The sequence below is a fragment of the Mus caroli genome, chromosome 2 (assembly GCF_900094665.2).
Source record: "Mus caroli chromosome 2, CAROLI_EIJ_v1.1, whole genome shotgun sequence".
NCBI classification, from domain to species: Eukaryota; Metazoa; Chordata; class Mammalia; order Rodentia; family Muridae; genus Mus; species Mus caroli.
In genome coordinates this window covers 83,215,022-83,236,522 of record NC_034571.1, presented here as the reverse complement: position 1 = coordinate 83,236,522, position 21,501 = coordinate 83,215,022, and the positions used below count along the sequence as shown (strand labels likewise).

The 21,501-nt window shown below is 34.0% G+C and overlaps 1 protein-coding gene across 1 annotated transcript in view; it reads left to right on the top strand.

The window, feature by feature from the left end:
- Positions 1-4,330, top strand: part of LOC110289511 (olfactory receptor 4C15-like) — a 5,579-nt gene extending 1,249 nt beyond the window's left edge. Inside the window, exon 2 of the mRNA XM_021155743.1 lies at positions 2,927-4,330. Within this exon, the coding sequence (XP_021011402.1) occupies positions 3,362-4,330 (969 nt within the window). The 5' untranslated portion in view covers positions 2,927-3,361. The remainder of the gene's footprint in view (positions 1-2,926) is intronic.
- Positions 4,331-21,501: the final 17,171 nt, after the last annotated feature.

Here is a 21,501-nt window from a genome sequence, read left to right as displayed (position 1 = left end):
AGGCAGGCAGATTTCTGAGTTCGAGGCCAGCCTGGTCTACAAAGTGAGTTCCAGGACAGCCAGGGCTATACAGAGAAACCTTGTCTCGAAAAACCAAAAAAAAAAAAAAAAAAAAAAAATTCCCTGACAGCCATTTAATATGACATTTGACTAGTTCCACACGCAAAATACTTTTTAACTGGTAGATAATAGTTTTAGATTATTGGCTTAGGATATTTAACACAAATAACAACTTAAAATAAATTTCAACATCATCTTATGTTATTGCAAATAACAATGGAATTTAGCATAAATGGCAATCTAAAATAGTATTTCAACATCAATTTATTTTGTTATTGGTAATAATATTTCACATGTGTAAAATATATTTAAAAGCAACTATGTAGAGTGGCATGTCTGTATTCACTATGACAGTTTTAAATATATTCTCACTGCATTTACAAAAACATTCTGTTATCTGAAGATAGATTACTTTGCTGTTATTACTTTTATTTCTTATATCAGTGGGAAGGAAATAGTAGGCAATACAGATAGCTAGGCAGAGGGAAAGACACTTCCCAATATCACTCCTCAAGGAAATGGCTCAATGATTAGTTTCTACATTTAGAGGTCCTGTGCAAGACCAAGGAAAGCTTTTTATTGTTCTAATGCATGACACATAGGGACAAGAAGACCATAGGTAATTATAGAATAAATTTCAATGTAAACCCTACATGATAGTGTAGACTTGAAATCCAAGAGTATTTGGAGGCAGGAGAGGGATGAATTAGCAGTGTTAGCATTTATGGAAACAATATAATAGTTTAATCATGTTCTGATGATGTCCTGCTATGTTAGCACATGAAATCCACATTAATCAATGTAAAGAATTATCTGAAAACACATATTTTTTTTTCAGAAGTTTAAAGGGAAATTGTTTTTGAGTTTTTTAAATGTTGATGTTTATTATAAAATATTTTGATAATACTAATATCTATATTAAAAATATTTTCACTTGCATAGTAACTAACACAGCTTCAATATCAATAAATGAGCACTTAATTTTTCCATTATTTCTTACTTAACATACTATAAAAGTTCATAGTGGAAGTCTCAATACTATTCATATTTTATATATTATATCATGTGATTTTATTTTGCATCAATCTTATTTTTATTTCATGCCTCTTAGGTATATTTTAGGTATTTAATATCAATGATCCTTTGTTTTAGAAACTTTTATTGAATTTAATAACAAAGAAGGAAATTGATAATCAGTAAATGTTTGTTTTATAATCTAAAAAAAAATATGATGTTATGTCATACCTTAATGTAATCTATTCTTATTTAATTCCTAGAATAAAATTTTAAAATTGGTTTACTGGTATACTTATCATAACATAGCTATAATTTGAAGTTATTTTTTATGTTATCTGAGAGCATTGCTTGGAATAAATTTCACCAAATTTGTATAATTTTAAAAATAAGATATTTTAATTTAACATATCAATATATTTTAATCATGTTTCCTCCATCCCCATTCCTCCCAACACCATCCCACTTCAGTACCCCTCAACTTTTTTCTCTCTCTAAACACACACACAGACACACACACACATAGACAAACACAGACACAAACAGACACACACACACAGTAACATTCCATTTTTTTTTTTTTTTGGAGGACTTCAGTTTTCAAATCAGCATATGTATGCTGTCATTGTTAAAACAAACAATGCTGGCATCAGTAGATTTGCTTATTAGTTTACACTTTGAAGAATATCTTGAAAAAACTATGGATATGGCAAGTTGTGGTGGCACATATAATAATCCTATCACTTGAATGTGGAGGAGTGATAACCAGAAGATCAAAATCATCTTTGTCTAAGTGTTTATTTGGAACCCAGGCTGAGCTACATCAGACTTTTTCAACACTGGAAATAAAGAACCATCTGTTTTCTTTCATGGATTCAAAACTTTAAAGGCTAGCAGTTCATCTCATGGAACTTACATGTTACACATAAAGAAATTTTCAGAATATTTGACAACAGAAGTGAGAAAATAGTGAGAATTTTTCTATCAATATAATATTTTATTTTGTCTATTTTTATATGTATTATTTTTGCTTTACAAGTTGAGTTTTTCATGCCTGTATACAATGAAATATAATATTCCAACTTCTTCAGTATCAAAAGCAAAGACTTCTGCTCTACTTTTTTTTGTTGCTTTTGAACCCACTCAATCCAGTTAGTGCTGCTACTATTAGTATGGGTATCACCCCATTCAGTGGAACATTGGAAACTTCCTAGTGACCATACCTTCTTTAATGAGTGATTTTTTACCTCCTCATGACTAATCCATTTTCAAATATAAGCAACCTCATAGGACAGTTTATTTATATGTAAAATTTGTTCCTGCCACATGACACATTCTTTTACTCACATATTTGTAACAGAAGATATATGTGTGTGTATATAAGCACACACACACATACACACATACATACACACACACACACACAAATCTATATATGTGTATAGCTAAACAATCAATACACATTTTGTGGACAGATTTCAGTTGTGCACATAGAAAAGAAAAACCTATAACATTTAATTATGTTTACCTAGGAAAAGTGAAATCAAGACCTAGATTATTTACATAAATGATTCATGCAAGAGTTTTCTGTTGGAAAGGTAGCTAGGGTTTCAAGTGGATAAATTATAAATAGCACTTATAGGGCATTTTAATGAGCGTCTCATTTAGATGTTTTCCACTTGAAACTCTTAATCTTTGGAGATACAAATGTAAGTTGTATATTTTAAACAATATGTGTTATAAGATATTGACTTTATTAAATTTTCATTGTATTCATAATTGATAAATAATTAAGTCTCAAGACTCAAATTTGTATTCAACCAATTGTTTCTCTGTTGTCTGTGATTTTCAGGAACTTTCATTTGTAGGTCATTGGTTCATTGGTTCCTGATCCTTTTACATTTAGTCCTTTGGCTATCAAGATGCCTCACTCATATGCAAAAAAAAAAATAGTAGATTCTTTCACCAGTACATAGAGGAGTAGAACATGAAAACACCCTGAAGTTCTCACCGAGATAAAGTATTTCAATTATCTGCCTCTTCAATCTATAAAGTCATCCTGTGCCCGTTGGCCTGCGTCTCCAAAAAATCCCAGATTATTAATATTGTGTTGGTTTGATCCTAACATCTTTAATTATAACTTTAGCACAAAACCCAGAAATAATAACTTCTGTCAGGTACTGTTGACAATAAAGTTGAGTATTGAGCATATTTTTGCATTATTTCATTTGTAGATGACAATATTAAAAATATATCAACCAAAATTTCCTCATAATTTCAGGTTTATATGAACACATTCACTTTGTACCTTTTAAGAATTATGCTAAACCAGAGCTTTGTCACTGAGTTCATACTTCTGGGACTTTCACAGAACCCAAAAGTTGAGAAAATACTGTTTGTTTTGTTTTTCTTGGTCTACCTTGCAACTATTGGAGGCAACATACTAATTGTGGTAACAATCTTATTCAGTCCTGCACTTTTTGGCTCCCCCATGTACTTCTTTTTGTCTTTCCTTTCATTCCTGGATGCATGCGTTTCTTCTGTAATCACACCAAAGATGATTGTAGACTTCTTCTATGAAACGAAGACCATCTCCTTTGAATGTTGTATGATACAACTTTTTGCTGTCCACTTCTTCACTGGGGTGGAAGTGATTGTCCTGTCAGCCATGGCCTATGACCGCTATGTGGCTATTTGCAAGCCCTTGCACTACTCTTCCATCATGAACCAGAGACTCTGTGTTATTCTGGTGGGGATAGCCTGGGCAGGAGGCTTCTTGCACTCTATCATACAAATTATCTTCACTTTGCAGTTGCCCTTCTGTGGCCCCAATGTTATTGAGCATTTCATATGTGACTTGTTCCCATTACTAAAGCTAGCCTGCACCAATACACACATTTTTGTTATTTTGGTGTTTGCCAACAGTGGTTCTATCTGCATCATTATTTTTTCCTTATTGCTTGTTTCCTATGGTGTCATCTTATTCTCTCTGAGATCTCACAGTTCTGAAGGGCGGAGTAAAGCTCTCTCTACCTGTGGATCCCACATTACTGTTGTGCTTTTGTTCTTTGTCCCTTGCATATTAATATATGCACGAAATACTTCTGCATTCTCATTTGAGAAAAATGTGTTTATATTTGCTGATGTACTGACACCATTACTAAATCCTATGGTATACACTTTCAGGAATAAGGAAATGAAGAATGCCATCAAGAAAATGTGGAGGAGATTGTTTAATACTTCTGATAAAAATTAAATTATTTAATTTATAAATCTGAGGAAATGGCTTAATTTGTAATAGAACTTGTTATGTGTACATGCGTACCTAAATTTGAATCTTGATGTGCACTTCTATCTTGATGTGCATTTCTGACTCCAGGACATGTAAGGCAGGTCTTGGATATCAAATTATTGGAAATACCAACTTAAGATTTCATACTTCTAGTTTCTTTATATATATATATATATATATATATATATATATATATATATATATAAACCTTTCCCCACACTAGCAACTAGGCCCACTTTTTCTACCCCATAAACCTTGATTCTCTGGGAACCATGCTTCCTTGCCTATCAGTTAGGTATTGTTCCTTCCATATGTATTCTATACCCTTCATGATCTGAACCACTGTGTAAACATAACTTTGCCCCACCCCATAGGTGTTCTAGCCATTCTTGGATCTCCTCATAATGCTTGCCATATTGCTGAGCTCCCTCTAGAACTTCCATATGCTTCCTGATCCTAAATACCCTAACTCTGTATCTATTCCTGATAAAGAATACATAGGCTTTCTAAATATACAATCAGCTTTACATCCTGCTCTTAGTGAGTAGGATACAGAAAAGTCTGATGGTTTACCTTTATTTAATAAATCTTAGAGGATACAGATTATAATTCATGTATGAGCACATAGATGTAAAATTTACTTATGAAGAGTATATCTTTTAGGAGTTCAGTGGCCAGATACCCACCCACACCTAAAGCCTGTGTGCCTCTCAGGAGGTCCACATTAACCAAAGACACAGGTGAAAATCTTTCTCAAATACCCAAGCCAGCTGGGACAACCATGGAGCCCAGCTGATGTGGGACCCAATCCCCTTGTCCCCTTGAGTTCCACCTTTCTTCCTGTCTGCTGTCTATCCTGGGCCAGATCTGTAGCCTGATACCCACCCACACTCTACAGCCTGCTTGCCTCCAAGGAGGTCAGCAGTAACCAAAGACACAGAGCCCAGTTGATATGAAGCCCATCTGCCCTGCCAAGCTCCACCTGCCTTCTGATCTGCTTCTCCACCCAATACAGATCAATAGGTCCCATACCCTCATACACCACAGCCTGTTGTCTCTCAGGAGGTCTGAAGAAACCAGGGATACAGCCTACTTGCTTCACAGGAGGTCTATAGTACCCAGGGACAAAAGAGGCCTGCTCCTACTAGAGATACAAGAAGCCCACCCTCTCCAGAGACAGCACTACCTTCCTCCAAGGAGGCCAGTTCTAACAAAGATACCCCAGCCAGTTAACACCAGAGATAACCAGATGGCTAAAGGCAAGCACAAGATCATAAATGACAGAACCAAATGCAATTTGACACCACCACAACCCAGTTTTCTTACCACAGTAATCTCTGGATACTCTAACATGCGTGAAAAGCAAGATGATGACCTAAAATTGCATCTCAAGAAAATGATAGATGTCTTTTAGGAGGCTATAAAGAACTCCCTTAAAGAAAAACAGGACTACAGGTAAACAGAAGCCCTTAAAAAGGAAGCAAATAAATCCCTTAAAGAAATACAGGAAAACACAATCAAGCAGGTGAAAGAATTGAACAAAGTGGTTCAAGAACAAAAATGTGAATAGAAACAAGAAAATACAAAAGGAGGCAACACCAGAGATGGACAACTTAGGAAAGATAACAGGAGCTACAAATGTAAGCATAACCAACACAATACAAAAGATAGAAGAGAGAATCGCAGGCATAGAAGATAACATAGAAAATACTGACTCATGTATCAAAGAAAATACAAAGTGTAAAATATCCTAACCACAAATATCCAGGAAATTTAAGACACAATCAACAGATCAAACCTAAGAATAATAGCAATAGAGGAGAGTGAAGTATCCCAGCTCAAAAAGCCAGAAAACATCTTCAACAAAATTATAGAAAACTTCCCTAACCTAAAGAAAAAGATGACTATAAATGTAAGAAGCCAAGGGAACACCAAATAGATTGGAACAGAAAAGAAAATACTTCTGTTACATGATAATCAGAACACTAAATGCACAGTATAAAAAAATGAATATTAAAAGCTATAAAAAAAAAGGCCAAGTGGTATATGAAGGCAGACCTATCAGGATTACATCAGACTTTTAAACAGAGACTCAAAAAGCCTGAAGACCCTGGACAGATGTCATCCAGACCCAAATAGAACACAAATGCCAGCCCAGGATACTATACCCAGCAATTCTCTAAGTCACCATACATGGAGAAACCAAGATATTCCATGACAAAACCAAATTTAAACAGCATCTTACAGAGGACACTGGAATGAAATTGCCAATACAAGGAATATAACTACAGAGAAGAAAACATAAGAAATTAAACATCTCACAACAAACTCAACAGGAATTACACACATATAATAACATCTCCAACAACAAACATAACATGAAATAATATTCATCTGTTTTTAATATTTCTCAACATCAATGGATCTAATTCTCCAATAAAAAGACATAAGCTAAGAGACTGGACAGACAAGCAGGATCCAGACTTTGCTGCATACAGTATCACACCTCAATGACAAAAACAGACACTATCTCAGAGTAAAATGCTGGAAAAAAAGTTTACCAAGCAAATCTGAAGAAACAAGTGGAAATTACGGTTCTAATGTAAAGAAATAGATTTTCAACCATAAGTTATCAAACAAGATGTGGAAAGACACTTCATATTCATCAAAGGAAAAATCCACCAAGAGGAAGATTCAGTTCTGAACATCAATGCCCCAAATGCAAGGACACTCAAACTTATAACAGAAACTTTACTAAAGCTCAAAACACACATTGAATCTCACAAAATAATAGTGGGAACTTCAACACCTGCTCTCACCGATGGACAGGTCATGGAAATAGAAACTAATCAGAGTCACAGTGAAACTAACAGAAGTATGAACCAAATGGATTTAACAGATATATACAGAACATTCACCATAAAACAAAAAATATATACCTTTGTTTCAGCATCTCATGGTATCTTCTCCAAAATTGATTATGTAATCAGCCACAAAACAAGCCCCAACTAATACAAGAAGATTACAATAATCCCATGCATCCTATCAAATCACCACAGACCAAAGCTAGGCTTCCATAATAATAAAAACAACAGAAAGTCCACATAGGTACCCATGGAAACTGAACAACTCTCTACTCAATGATAACTTGGTCAGGGAAGAAAAAAAATAGACTTCCTAGATTTCAATGAAAATGAAGACACTGCATACCAAAACTTACAGAACAGAATGAAATTAATGCTAAGAGGAAAACATAATGTTAAGAAGAAGCAAGTCCATGAAAACAAGGACAGGCTCTTTGGGAAAAGAGGAAAACTGGGAGGAAACTCAGAATCTCATTATCCTCCCCTTTCCCCCACACTCCCAGTCCTCCTTGTCTCCCATCTTTCTCAGTATGACAAAGTGCCCATGTAAAGAAATTGGAGAGATCCTACATTAGCAACTTAATTGTGTACCTGAAAGCCCTAGGACAAAAAGAAGGAAACACACCCAAGAGGAGTAGAGGGCAGGAAATAGTTCCAGATAGAAATCAAAATATTAGAGACAAAGAGAATGATACAAGGAATCAACAAAACCAAAAGCTGGTTCTTTGAGAAAATCAATAAGATAGATAAACCCTTAGCCGAACTAACTAAAGAACACAGAGCCAGTATCCAAATTAACAAAGACAGAAATGCAAAAGGACACATAAAAACAGAAACTGAGGAAATTTAAAAAATCACCAGATTTTATAACAAAAGCCTATACTCAATAAAAATGGAAAATATAGATGAAATGACTGACTTTTTAGACAGATACCATATACCAAGCCGGGCAGGTAACATATATAAACAGTTCGATATACCGTAAGGGAAAAAGAAGAGGTCATTAAAAATCTTCCAAACAAAAAATGCCCAAGGCCAGATGGCTTTAGTGCAGAATTCATCCAGACCTTCAAAGAAGAGCTAATATCAACGCTTCTCAAAGTATTCCATACAATCGAAACTGAAGGAACACTTAAGTAATTCATTCTATGACACCACAATTACTTTGATGCCCAAACCACACAAAGACCTACCAAAGAAAAAGAACTTCAGACTTATTTTGCTTATGAAGACTGATGCAAAAATAATCAAAATTCTAGCAAGCTGAATCCAAGAATAAATCAAAATAATCATTCACAATGATCAAGTAGGCTTCATCCCAGAGATGCAGGGATGGTTCAATATATGAAAATCAATTAATGTAATTCACTATTTAAACAAACTCAAAGAAAAAAACCACATGATTATCTCATTAGATGCTGAAAAAGCATTTGACAAAAATAACACACCCATTCATGTTATTACAGAGATCAGGACCTAACATAATAAAAGCAATATACAGAAAAACATCAGTCAGTACCAAATTAAATACTTGAAGCAATTTTCACTAAAATCAGGGACAAGGCTGACCAATCTCTCCAGATCTATTCAATTTAATACTCTAAGTTATAGCTAGAGCAAGAAGACAACAATAGGAGATAAAGGGGCACAAATTGGAAAAATAGAAGTCAAAGTACCCCCAGTATAGGGTACTGCCAGGGGTAGGAAGTGGGAGTGGGTGGGTTGGTGAGCAGGGGGAGGAGGGACTAGGAAAGTGCATTCCATTTGAAATGTAAATAAAGAAAATATCTAATAAAAAAAGAAATTAAAAAAAAAAGTAAAGGCATCACTATTCCTGGATAATAAGAGAGTACATATAAGCAACCCAAAAAACTCTACCAAAGAACTTCTACAGCTGATAAACAACTACAGCAAAGTGACTGGATATAAAATTAACTCAAACACATCAGACATCAGTAGCCTTCCTTTATACAAACGATAAAGAATATTGGGAAACAACATCCTTCATAATTGTCACAAATAATATCAAATATCTTGGGGTAACTCTAAGCAAAGAAGTGAACATTAGTTATGACAAGAACTTCAAGTCTCTCAAGAAAGAAATTGAAGGAAGCAGGAGTGGGTGGGTTGGGGAGCAGGGTTGGGAGAGGGTATAGGGGGCTTTGAGGATAGCATTTGAAATGTAAATGAAGAAAATATCTAATAAAAAAGATAAAAAAGAAATTTAATGAGAACCAATATAATAAAAAAAAGAAAGAAATTGAAGAAGACCTCAGAAAATTGAGAGATTTCACATGATCATGGATTTGTAGGATTAACATAGTAAAAATGGCCATCCTACCAAAAGCACTAGATTCAAAGCAATCCCCATCAAAATTTCAACATAACTCTTCTAAGACATGGAAAGAGCAAATATCAATTTCATACAGAAAAACAAAAATACCAGGATATCGAAAACAATTGTTAACAGTAGAAGAACTTCTGGAAGATTCACCATCTCTGACCTTAATCTGCACTACAGATTCATAATGATAAGAACTGTGTGATAGCAGTACAGAGACAGACATGTCTATCAATGGAATAGAATTGAAAACACAGCAATAAACCCACACACTTATGGATACTTGATCTTTGACAAAGAAATAAAGATATACTGTGGCCTCTCTTCCCCCCAGCCTGGAACCTGCCTGCTCAAGGGTGGAGCTACCGGCTCATTCGTCCTGCCACGCCTACCTACTGCTGGAACCTGCCTTTGCCGTCTGGAGGCACACACGTGTTCGTCCTGCTACTGGACCCTGAGTTACTTGGCGGGAAATTGGGTTCCCTCNTACTTGGCGGGAAATTGGGTTCCCTCCCCCTTCCTTTATAAACTGAGTGTCTGGAAATATTAAATTGAGTCTTGATCAGAGTCTTGTCTTGACTCCATTGTTTCTTCCACCCCATCTAGATTCCTCTCTTTGCAGGGAACTGCCATTCTCAGTGAACCGTTCGTGTTGTGGACCGCGGGCGGGCCGCAACAATATACAATGGAAAAAAAGAAAGCATCTCCAAAAAATGGTGTTGGTCTAATTAGCAGTCTGTATAGAGAAAAATATAAATTGATCCATATCACTTTACACAAGCTTAAGTCTAAGTAGATCAAGGACCTCAAATAAAACCAGATATACCAAGGGAAAGTGGGAAAGAGCCTCAAACTCAATAGCACAGTGGGAAACTTCCCTAAACAGAACTGCCATGACTCAGGTTCTAAGATAAATAATTGATAAATGAAACCTCATGAAACTGAAAAGCTTCTGTAAGGAAAAGACACATTTATTTGTACAAATTATCACTCTACAGTTTGGAAAAAATTTTAAACTAACTCCACATCAGATAGAGGGCTTATATCCCCATATATATATATATATATATATATATATATATATATATATATATATATATACATATATCTAAAGAAGATAACCTCCAAGATGCCAAACAACCCAATTGAAAATGTTTTTATGGTGGAGTGTTAAGTTTCAGTTACAAAACTAAGAAATAAGCTTTCAGAATATAGAAATGTCATTAAAAAAGAATTTTTAATGGCTGAGAAGCCCTTAAAGAAATGTTCAACGTCCTTAGTCATCAGGGAAATGCAAATCAAAACGACCTTAAAATTCTACCTCACATCAATCTAAATGGCTAAGATCAAAAACTCAAGGGACAGCAGATGCTGGTGAGGATGGGGAAAAAGAGGAACAGTCCTCCATAGCTGGGGGGATTGCAAATTGGCACAAACCCTCTGGAAATTAATCTGGTAGTTCCTCAGAAAATTGGAAATAGGTCTATCCAAAGACCCAGGTATACCATTCTTGGGTATATACCCAAAAGATGCTCCATTATGCCACAGGAGCACATATTCCATTATGTTCACAGTAGCCCTATTTATAATTACATGAAGCAGGAAACAACCCAGAAGTCCTACAATGGAAGAATGGATACAGAAAATGTGGTTCATTTACACAATGGGATACTATTAAGAATGAAAACATCATGGATTTTGTAGGCAAATGGATGGAACTAGAAAATATCCTGAGTGAGACAACACAGATTCAAACGACCATCCATGGTATATACTCACTAGTAAGTGGATGTTAGCCAAAAAGTACTCAATATCTAGGATACATTCCACAGAAATTAAGAAGTTTAACAAGCAAAAAGACCCAAGTGAGAATGCTTCAATCCCACTTAGAAGTGGGAAGAAAATAATCACTGGAAAGAGAGGGAGGGAAGAATCTGGATAAGAGTGGGTAGTGGGAGAGAAAACAGGGAACAGAACCAGGTAAGGGGGCAGGCAGGAGAGAAGCCCAGAGGGCCAGCAGCAGGAACTAAAATGTGCAGCCTCAGGGGTTGAGGGATCCTTCTAGAAAGTACCAGAGACCTTGGAGGTGAGAGACTCTGAGGACTGTATAGGCTATATTTAGTGGGAAACGACCTGGGGCTGGCTAATCCTGTAGAGAGTTGAGGATCCAGGTATTGTTGAGGTTTGGTGGGATGGGAGGAAGCAACTTCTCTGAAACAGGAGGGAGGAGAAATGAGATGAGGAACTGTGGGAGATGTGACTGGGAGATGGGGAAATGGCTGGATTGTAAATAAATAAAAAATAATAACAATAAAAAACAAAAATAGAAAAACTAACCAACAACAAAAGTAAGAACTAAACAAAACAAAAATAAAAACTTGTATGATTATCAAAACAACAACAACCAAACAAGAAATACTTCATGCTGCATTGTAATAGTAGCAATTATTGGGCAAGACCCAACCAATCAAAGAATCCAACCTGTGAGATGCGATGTTATCCAAAAGATAAAAATATTAACTGAGAGTGAAGCAAAAGGAAAAGCAGAAGTTTATCTCCTTGGAAGTAATTGCTCAAAAATGGCTTTCCTGTGATTATTACACAGAGGACAAGACTATAAAGAATGTCAGACTACACTGTCATCTCCAGCTGGAGGAAGAGCAGGCAGCATTGTATTTGTGGGGTTGGTTTTGTAGGAATGAAAGATAAAAGATTGTGAGAGAGAGTCATAGAGCTGTTGCATTATTTTGCAGAGAAGCTGAAGTTAAATCATGTATGTCATGGCTTGAGTTCCTATAAGGATTCACAGAAAGTGACTACTTGAAGCTGTGAAGGGAATGTCAAGATGTAGTAGAGACCTAGGGGTACTGTAAATACCAAAGTCATAATACATTCTTTAGTTATCTGCCTTCAGAGACTGGAGCCAAACTAATAGGAGAAGTTGTTTGTTGTTGGCAACAGATGTGAAGAGTTGGGGGCAGAGGTGATACACCACATGCTCCAGATGCTAGAACCCTTGCTTTGCTCTGCTTAGCTCTCACTAGTCTTTAGTGCTGTCATTTCTATGTTTGACATCAAAGAATCCTTGTAGAATTGGAATATTTACTCTGTGCCTCTGTGTGTATGAATTTTGTAAGTGCATCTTAATTTTATAGACTCTCAAAGTACTATTCCTTTGAGCATTCCTTTCTGCTGGCTGTTCATACTGCCCATAGTCCCGACAGTGGCATATTTGCTTCTGGAGGAGAAAATAATCGAATGTTATACTTATCTCAGTTCATTTAGTGCTAAAATATGGAGCTGTCAGATACAATTTGCTTGCTGATACAATAGTGACATAGCAATTTGTGAGATAACCAGTCACTTTCAGATCTGATTAGAAGCAGTCTCAAATACACATACCTGATATTATAACCACTGGTAAAATTCTGTGGCTAGAGAGGTTACAGACTTTAGGGAGAACTTTTTGTTTGGTTGGCTGGATTCTTTTCCTTTTTTTTATTTGTTTGTTTTGTTTTTTGTTTTTATTGCTAAATCGACAAGATGTCTAATTGCCTCTTAAATAATCATTTTTTTCTCAATAAAATATTTACTCTTTCAGCTTCTTTTAGAAATGGGCAGAGGTTAATGTAGAAACTTTTAGCTCTTGTAAATACTGAGAATAAGTAATGATGACTGTTGCCCATCTCTAAATGGGACAGATACAATAGCCCCTCCCAATACCAGGAACTATCTCAAAAAAGAAGATAGAATATAATGTAAAACATGAAGGATACAGAAGTGTGTCATGATACATTGTCTGGTGGATATGTATTGGTCATTAAGCCAAGAAAAAAAAAAGAAAAACACCAAATGTGGATATCTGAAACAAAAAACAAAACACAAAAACCTAGCATTTGCTCAGGACCTTCAACATTGTATCATGAAACCCCACTTTTGACTAAGGAGCTATTGACAGTTAAAGGTAGAGAGGTAGTATTTCTTTAGTTATGTAAGTGTAGATGAGTTCTTCTGTGTTTAGTAAATAGCCACATATCTGAGCTCATATAGAAAACTCAAATTACATTCATCAGCTAAACAAAAAGACATAAGTATAAGGAAGGGAGTGGTTGATAATAACAGGATCTGAAAAATTAGGAAAAGGAGAAAAATCATTATGAATAGTCAGTATGACTATAGTATACTGTATACATATATGAAATTGTCAAAACTAAGTAAAAGATAAAATATTCTTAGATAAAATAAACAATGTTCCTATGAATGTACTTATGTCAGCTATTTATTCATAGAATGCTTTTCTTAGTGAAGAAATGTTGATAATGTTTCTCAAAACTGTATATTTTTCTTATATATTCATAAATAGATCTCATTGATGGGAACATTTTGCCTAAATTCTGCACAGATACTGCATTCCATATATTGTAAAATAGTGTACATTTTTATTAAGATGGTGGCATATGAATGCATTTATCTTATAGAATGCTTTCCTAATTAAATAAAAACACAGCATGATTTTGAACAGACAATGAAGCACTATACATACACAATTAAGAGAGAAGATATACAAATGGTATACTGGATTCTCATGGGACCAAAAATTTTACAAATCCCGGGGGATCTAAGAATTAGTTTCACAGACTCATACTGTCTGGTAGAAACCTCTTTAAATTCCAGATGCACTCTGTAAGGAATTTTGGATTCTTCAGTTTTATTTGTTTTGCAACCACGATGAGTAGAGCACTCGAGAAGCAGAGATAACATCCTTCACACTCAGTGCCAGAGGTGCTCTCCTGCTTCCCTTAGATGTGGAAGGACACAAACTGATAATCTTGACCACTACTGAGTGGACAATTGACCACAGATTATAAAGGATGTCGGTCTTCAAATTTTTCCCACAATTAACACATGGTGAGACTTAAGGAGCACATTATTTCACTTTCAGAGATGATGCTTAAATTGTTATAAAGTGTAACATTTAATATAATCATGATCTGTTCATTGTATAACTGTTCTTGAGAGTAGCAATAATCCTGGTGCTCATTGCTTCCATTACAGAGATTGTGTGATCAGTGTCAGTGGTTCTGAAGTGAATAAAATGAGACCACAGAAAAGCGCTCCACAGTGAATAATTGCTCAAGTGGTCACAGGGCTTAAATAAATGTTATTATAATACAAACTCACTTCCTTCCTCTCCTCCTTCTTCTCTTAGTCTATTCTTTATTACTTTCTTCTGTCCAAGGAAGTTCTATTTCATACCTATTTTATTTCTCAAGTTTTACAATATTAAACATAGTTTAAATGTTTCATCTTAAAATGGGAACCAAACAACTCAGAAATATGATACAAGACTTTTATCTCTTCAAAAATCTTTCTTTTTCTGAATACATGTTAAATTGAGTTCATAGATTCATAAATATAACATTGGCATTTAAAGCTGGTATGATTTGAAGTTGTTTAAAGAATGCATATATTGAAACATGGTAATTAAAATGCTCTTACATGCTTCATAGTTATTGATAGCAAATAAACAGGCTGTTTTCACAAGTACAAACTTAGCACAACACAGGAGAAGACACTGATGCTCAAAAAGTGTGACTTCAATCACTGAGTGAATTCTTCTGATTTAATCTTGTCTACTTTATTTCTCCTAATTTTAGTATCCAACTCAAATAGGTTTCAATTAAGTGTTTGAAACTCTGAAATGTTTTAGTGCTAGTATATTTCTCTTTGAATGTAAACTGAATCATCAAGACATCATCTGATATACAGGACTTGAGAAAAAGTGAAGAGACCTTTTGTTTTCATTTCAGAAACTCTATGACAAGCCAAATTGAGACATTTAGGGAAATCTGGAGAGCAAAAATTGGGAGAGGAAAAAAAAAGAAACTAATCTTAAGAGTACATATTTCCCACAGGATCATGAAAAGGCATTTTCTTAGAAATAAATACAGAAAATAATAGTCTTAGATTAAAAATATGATGGCTTTATGGAGTTTAATATATACAATTTTAAATAAGATTATAATTTACTGTTATTTGTAAGACATTATTTATTTATATGCAATATATTTTAAAGCAATTGCTTATATTGATACCATGCTCCTCTGCCCTCTGACAACTTTGAGTGTTATGTCACAGTTAACAAAGACTTCCTATCTGTAGGCCAATTTTTGCTATAAATAACTTTTCTGGTAAAACGAATGGGAAGGAATCACTGCTTCACTGATCAGGAGATGTTTCAGTGGTCACAGTTTCTCTTGTGAAAACACCCTGAGCCAGATCAGGAATAGATTTATCATTTTTAAATGCATGGGTGCCTGATCAAAGAAGGTCTTCAAATATTTAAGGAGAAAAAGAGACAATGAGTTGGTTCCTATCTGAGAAAACAAATTTGAAATCAAAGTGCATTGGAAGTAGGAAAGTGTTGACTTTATCATAATATCATTCATGAAAAGATGATAACTTATCAAAATAGTCAGCATGAGGTGTATTGTTAAGTGAGCTCATTGCTTTCTCTTTTTGGTAACCCGGTGAATGGTCTGCAAGCCACAGGCTGTATTCACAAGGAATTTGATTCTGTGGGTTTTAATCTTGGTGTTTAATTTTAAGTAATTTGCTAAAAATAACATATCAATTACAGGTCTGTAATTTGATGTTAATTTCTATGTTATAGACTACATTAAAAACATAAATGTCTTCTGTTTAACAGAAAGTTAAAATATTTCATTGCTGGTATGTTCATATTATTAGCTTCATTTATAGTATTATATGAGAGGAAATTGTAATGGTCTTGTTTATATGCCATACCCTTTAGAGATGATTTAGATATTTCTTATTTTCCAATATTTTAGATGCTACATTATATTCTGTTGTAAATTTCTCTCATCTTATTTTATTTTCTGAATAAGTTTTGGAGCTAGAGTGCTACCTCAGTACATTTAACATGCTGAGGGTTCTGACATTATTGTCTAAATAATTGTGCTCTGAAAGAATTGTATTACAGAAGAACTGTTATTTTAGTTGAATATATTTTAAAATGCGATCATAAAAAGATATTTTTGACTGATTCTACTCATTATCTCAGTTTAGATGTGCAGACATTGTTTAAGTAACATGGACCATACTATTCACAAGTTCCTTTTGAAATATTGTTTGCAGAATATGATGATAAAAACTATGGATTTGGCTGAATGTACTAGCATAAGTTTATAATTCCAGAATTTGGAGGTGAAGGCAGGAATGTCGGGAGTTCAATATCATGCTAACTTACAAGGTGAGTTTGAGACCAACCTGGGCTATATTAAATCTTGTCAATCCACACAAAAATAAGAACCAAACACTTGCTTTTCATGGACCATAAGGTCTGTGGAATGTTAGTCCATTTAGTTAATAAAATCAGTATTGTAATAAAGCTGTTTTGTTACTTACTGTAAAACCATTTTTATTTATTTTTGAGTATGTAATACATACTCAAAAATAAATAAAAATGGTTTTATTATCATGTCCACATTTTCATCTTCTTTTACACTATCTGCAACAGAAAATAAAATAAGAAAACATTTTCTATTTAATACTTATTTACTCTACAATTAAATTAAAAAAAAATGGAATATGATGTTCCAGAATATCACTGGAATAGATTGACTTGATAATTCCACACTGATTCATTGAGCATGCATTTGACAAGATAATGAGGAACATTTGGAGACATTTATTATATATATGATTTTAATTTCAAAATACTTAGGTTAATTTTCCAATAGTGTCTTAGTGTAAATAATTCAATTTAGGCTACACCTTGTATCTGTGTTGGTTATCTTCTACATTAACCCTTCTGATCATTAATGATTAAAATGTAGTCTCCATTGTGGATATTTCAACACATATTTTGGAATTTGCCTTACTGTAAAATTGCTTGTAATGTTTTGTTTGGTGTTTCTGAGCAATAGAACTAGAACATAGAAAATGTTAATATTTACTTTACATAGGGTCTTGTTTTCCTTGGAATCCCCCACTCATGTTGGTGTTCAACAGTCAACGAGGATATCTGAAATAGAACAACTAGTGGTTTGAAGGCCTTACACTAGCAGATTATTAAGAACATTAAGAAGAACTGTGCACTGAAGAAATCATGACTTATTATAGGCTATAAAACAAAGGGTTTTATTGTGTAAATGAGGGTAAAGAAAAGCACTTAGCTACATATACAGCTAGAGACAAGAGACCCACCATGTGTCTTCTTTGATTGGCAGTTTAGTCCCAGTGAGCTCTGGGGGTACTGGTTAGTTCATATTGTTGTTCCTCCTATAGGGCTGCAAACTCCTTCAGCTCCTTGGGTACTTTCTCTAGCTCCTTCATTGGGTACCTAGTTGGTCATCAATGGGAGGAGAGGCCCTTGGTCTTATGAAGGTTCTATGCCCCAGTTATGGGAATGCCAGGGCCAGGAAGCAGGAGTGGGTAGGTTGGGGAGCAGGGGAAGGGGGAAAGGGATAGGGGATTTTCTGAGAGGAAACTAGGAAAGGAGAAAACATTTGAAATATAAATAAAGAAAATATATAATAAAAAATTTTTAAAATGCACTTAGCAATTATAGTTACATAAAAGTAGGGATAAAATCTAATATTAACTTTTCTGTGCTGTGTCATTCTCTGAGACAAACTTTAATTTTTGACATTTCCTACATTTCAGTTTCCATCATAATTTTTATATTATTTTTAACAAAAGACTTTGAAAATCCTTCCCAATGTGTCATCTGCACAAATGAAACCCAAGGCTTACAGAATTTTTAGGAACCATAGCTTGGGTTTGCTATTGGAAGCTATGAGGGTTTAGATCTGAGTGCAATCTCAAGATTTGGAAGTAGTTTTTCCTCTGTTTTCTATTTTCAGCAATGAAAGAAATGCTGGGTTTCATTCTGACGTTTCATTCATGGACCAAGACCTGTGATCCGCTTATTCACTTCATTTCTTCATCCATCTTCATTTGGTTTTGAATGACAGCTGGTAAATTATGTAGTTACCGTCTTAGTCTCTCTTAAACGGTTTCTGCCTGATCTAGTTGCCTATACTGTTTGTTTTACTAATTCTTCCTAGGGTTTAGCTTGTAAGAAGATGAAGACTTCATATATTAGATGTTAATGAGAAAGTTCCCTGAGACTGTCATGAAAATATTTGTTTTAAACTAAATATATGTGATGTCATAAAAAAAGATTTGTTAACAAGTCAAAATTTTTTATTATTATTACATGACAGTCATTTAAAAAATCATAATTTACTTTTCAGTATGAATACATTATTTTAATTATGCATTTATACTAATAGAAATAAATAATAATTTATAACAAATCAGTTATAAAATATAACAATATATATACTGTTACATATATTCATGTACATATATTTGTACATATAATATAACAATATATGTATATATTCATTGCTGGATACATATACACATGTATATATGTATATAGCATCAAATGTATGCTAGTCAGATGGTCGCTACCGACTGAGCTCCAGTCCCAGCCCCAACCCAGTGAGTTTCATCAGGCTTGTCTACAGGAGCATGAGCACCTTAGCAGTGTTACACCACTAAAGAAAATGTCACTTCTCTCTTAGCAACTGTTACGTATATGCATACATGCATACATACATACCTGCATGAATGCCTATATGCATATGTACATGTACACACGTGAATGTGTATAAATATATGCATATATGTGTGTATGAATGTATGTGTGTATGAGTGCATAAGGGTATATATGTAAATACTTACACATAAAAATTTTATTAAGCTTTTGTGCTGTTAATACATGAGAGAACAGATACCTTTTAAATTATTTTTTAATATAAATATAGTTAAATAACTTATCCTTTCCCTGTTCTTATTTCAGTTCTTTCCATATAGACCTTTGTGCTTTCTTAAATTCATTGTCTCCATTAAATTTTTATCTTAAAAATGCAAACACACACACACACACACACATTCCTAAATATATAAATACAACTTGATTAGCCTACATAATGTTATTTGTATGTATATGATTTCATGCTTGACCACTTGGTATTAGAAAAACAATTGGAGGCTCCTTCCCTGGGGATGATTATTTTTTCCCATTCTTGGTATGGCTTATTTGTTTATATTGGTTATAGTTTTTGTCTAGGGTTGAAGCCCACATTATTTTTCCTTCTTTGTTAGCATGTTTTTATTTTAGTGTCATCCTTGTTCAAGTCTTGTTCTGGCAGCCATGTTGATGAGATATCTTGGATACAGCGTCTACGATATTATTTGGATATAAATTTGACAGAAAATTTCTACTTCTTTAGATTCTTAAAATCTTTTGGCCCCTTAGGCCTACTCAACAAGAGAGAAATCATGCCAGGTACCAGACCAAGACAACTATTTAGGGTTAGTAAAGTAAAGGATCTTGGAGGAGAATCTACAACCAGCAATCTTCTAACACCGTTCTTATTATTTGTCCTTATATCCATAGATAAGTATAGGTTTATAACCTCATCAAAGAAATGTCTCCCTGCAAATAGACAAAGACTTTTGCAGAAAACCATAGATATACTGTGAAGGTGATGTTACCTGGAGAAAATTAATTCAAGAGCTGGATTATTTACCCAGATGGCTCATGGAAGTTTCTGTGGGTAAAACATCTGGCATTAAAAATGAATCAAGATTTGTACTGACAATTATCATGAATAATATTTTGGTACGTTCAAGTTTAAGCTTATTGGAGAATTGGCAGGTAAGCTGTTTATAAAAAAATGTTTTATAGAAAGTTTACGTAAATTACAAACCATACATTTCAAAAAATTATGTTTTTTGAGAAAGGCTGTATTGTACAAATAATTGGCAAATAATTGAGTCTCAGGGGCCTAAATTATATTCAACGAGTATTTTTTCTTCATCAGCTATGTGTTGTTACTAGTTTTCTCATCACTGATTCTTGATCATTTTCTCTCTTACCTTTATCACGATTCCTCATTAATATATGAATCATATGATATGATTCTTTAAACTTTGTGGAAGTAGCAACTATACTGAAGTTCTCACTGAGAAAAATAAATCTCCAACCCCATGCTGTTGAGACCTTCCCTGGAGATAACATGTGTATTCAAGCCAGTATCTCCTAAAAACACAAGGTTAATTGTCTTTTTTCTTTTTTAAAAACCTCAACCTGTTTAGTTATAACTTTTATATAATGAAATAAAATCAATGACTTTGCCTCATACTATTGACTAGGAAGCTGATTCCTAATAGTAGTTATTTTTGGTTTTGTTGCTGATTTTTGCACTAATTTTATTTATTTGTCATGGAAACATAATTTAAAAAAAATCTGCTCACATTTAAAATTGCTGAATTAAATGTGAATTTTCCAATAATTTCAACTGACATGTCATGAAAAATGCTGAGTTTCTCGTAGAGTTCTCTGCTCCAGGATGTATAGATTAGTTCATTTTTACTGTTATTATGATTTGAACACGTAAAGAATTTTATCATGTACCCAGGATTTTCAAATGCACCCAAAATACATTTTGTCTCTTTAGATAGAGGTAGTGTGCCAATTAGTTATCACAAACGACTTTAATGAAGTTGGCAAATATGACTAGTAATCTTGACTTTTTCCTAATATCTAGAATATGGTTTCAAAATGCCTTTTGATATTTCAGTTCAAAAATTCTGTATAGATTTATAAAAGCTGATTACTCAAAGAAAAACAGTTTTCTTCTATATATAGGGAGTTGTTTAAATCACCAATATTCAAAATGTAGCTGTTTAAATAACATTTTTATCTTTAACATAATTCTACATATTACAGAATTTGTAATATTCTGTTTTCACTTGTAATCAAGAGCCTTTTTTCTCATTACTGCAGATTTTCATGAACATAGTTTACACTTACCTTCTTCTTGAGAACC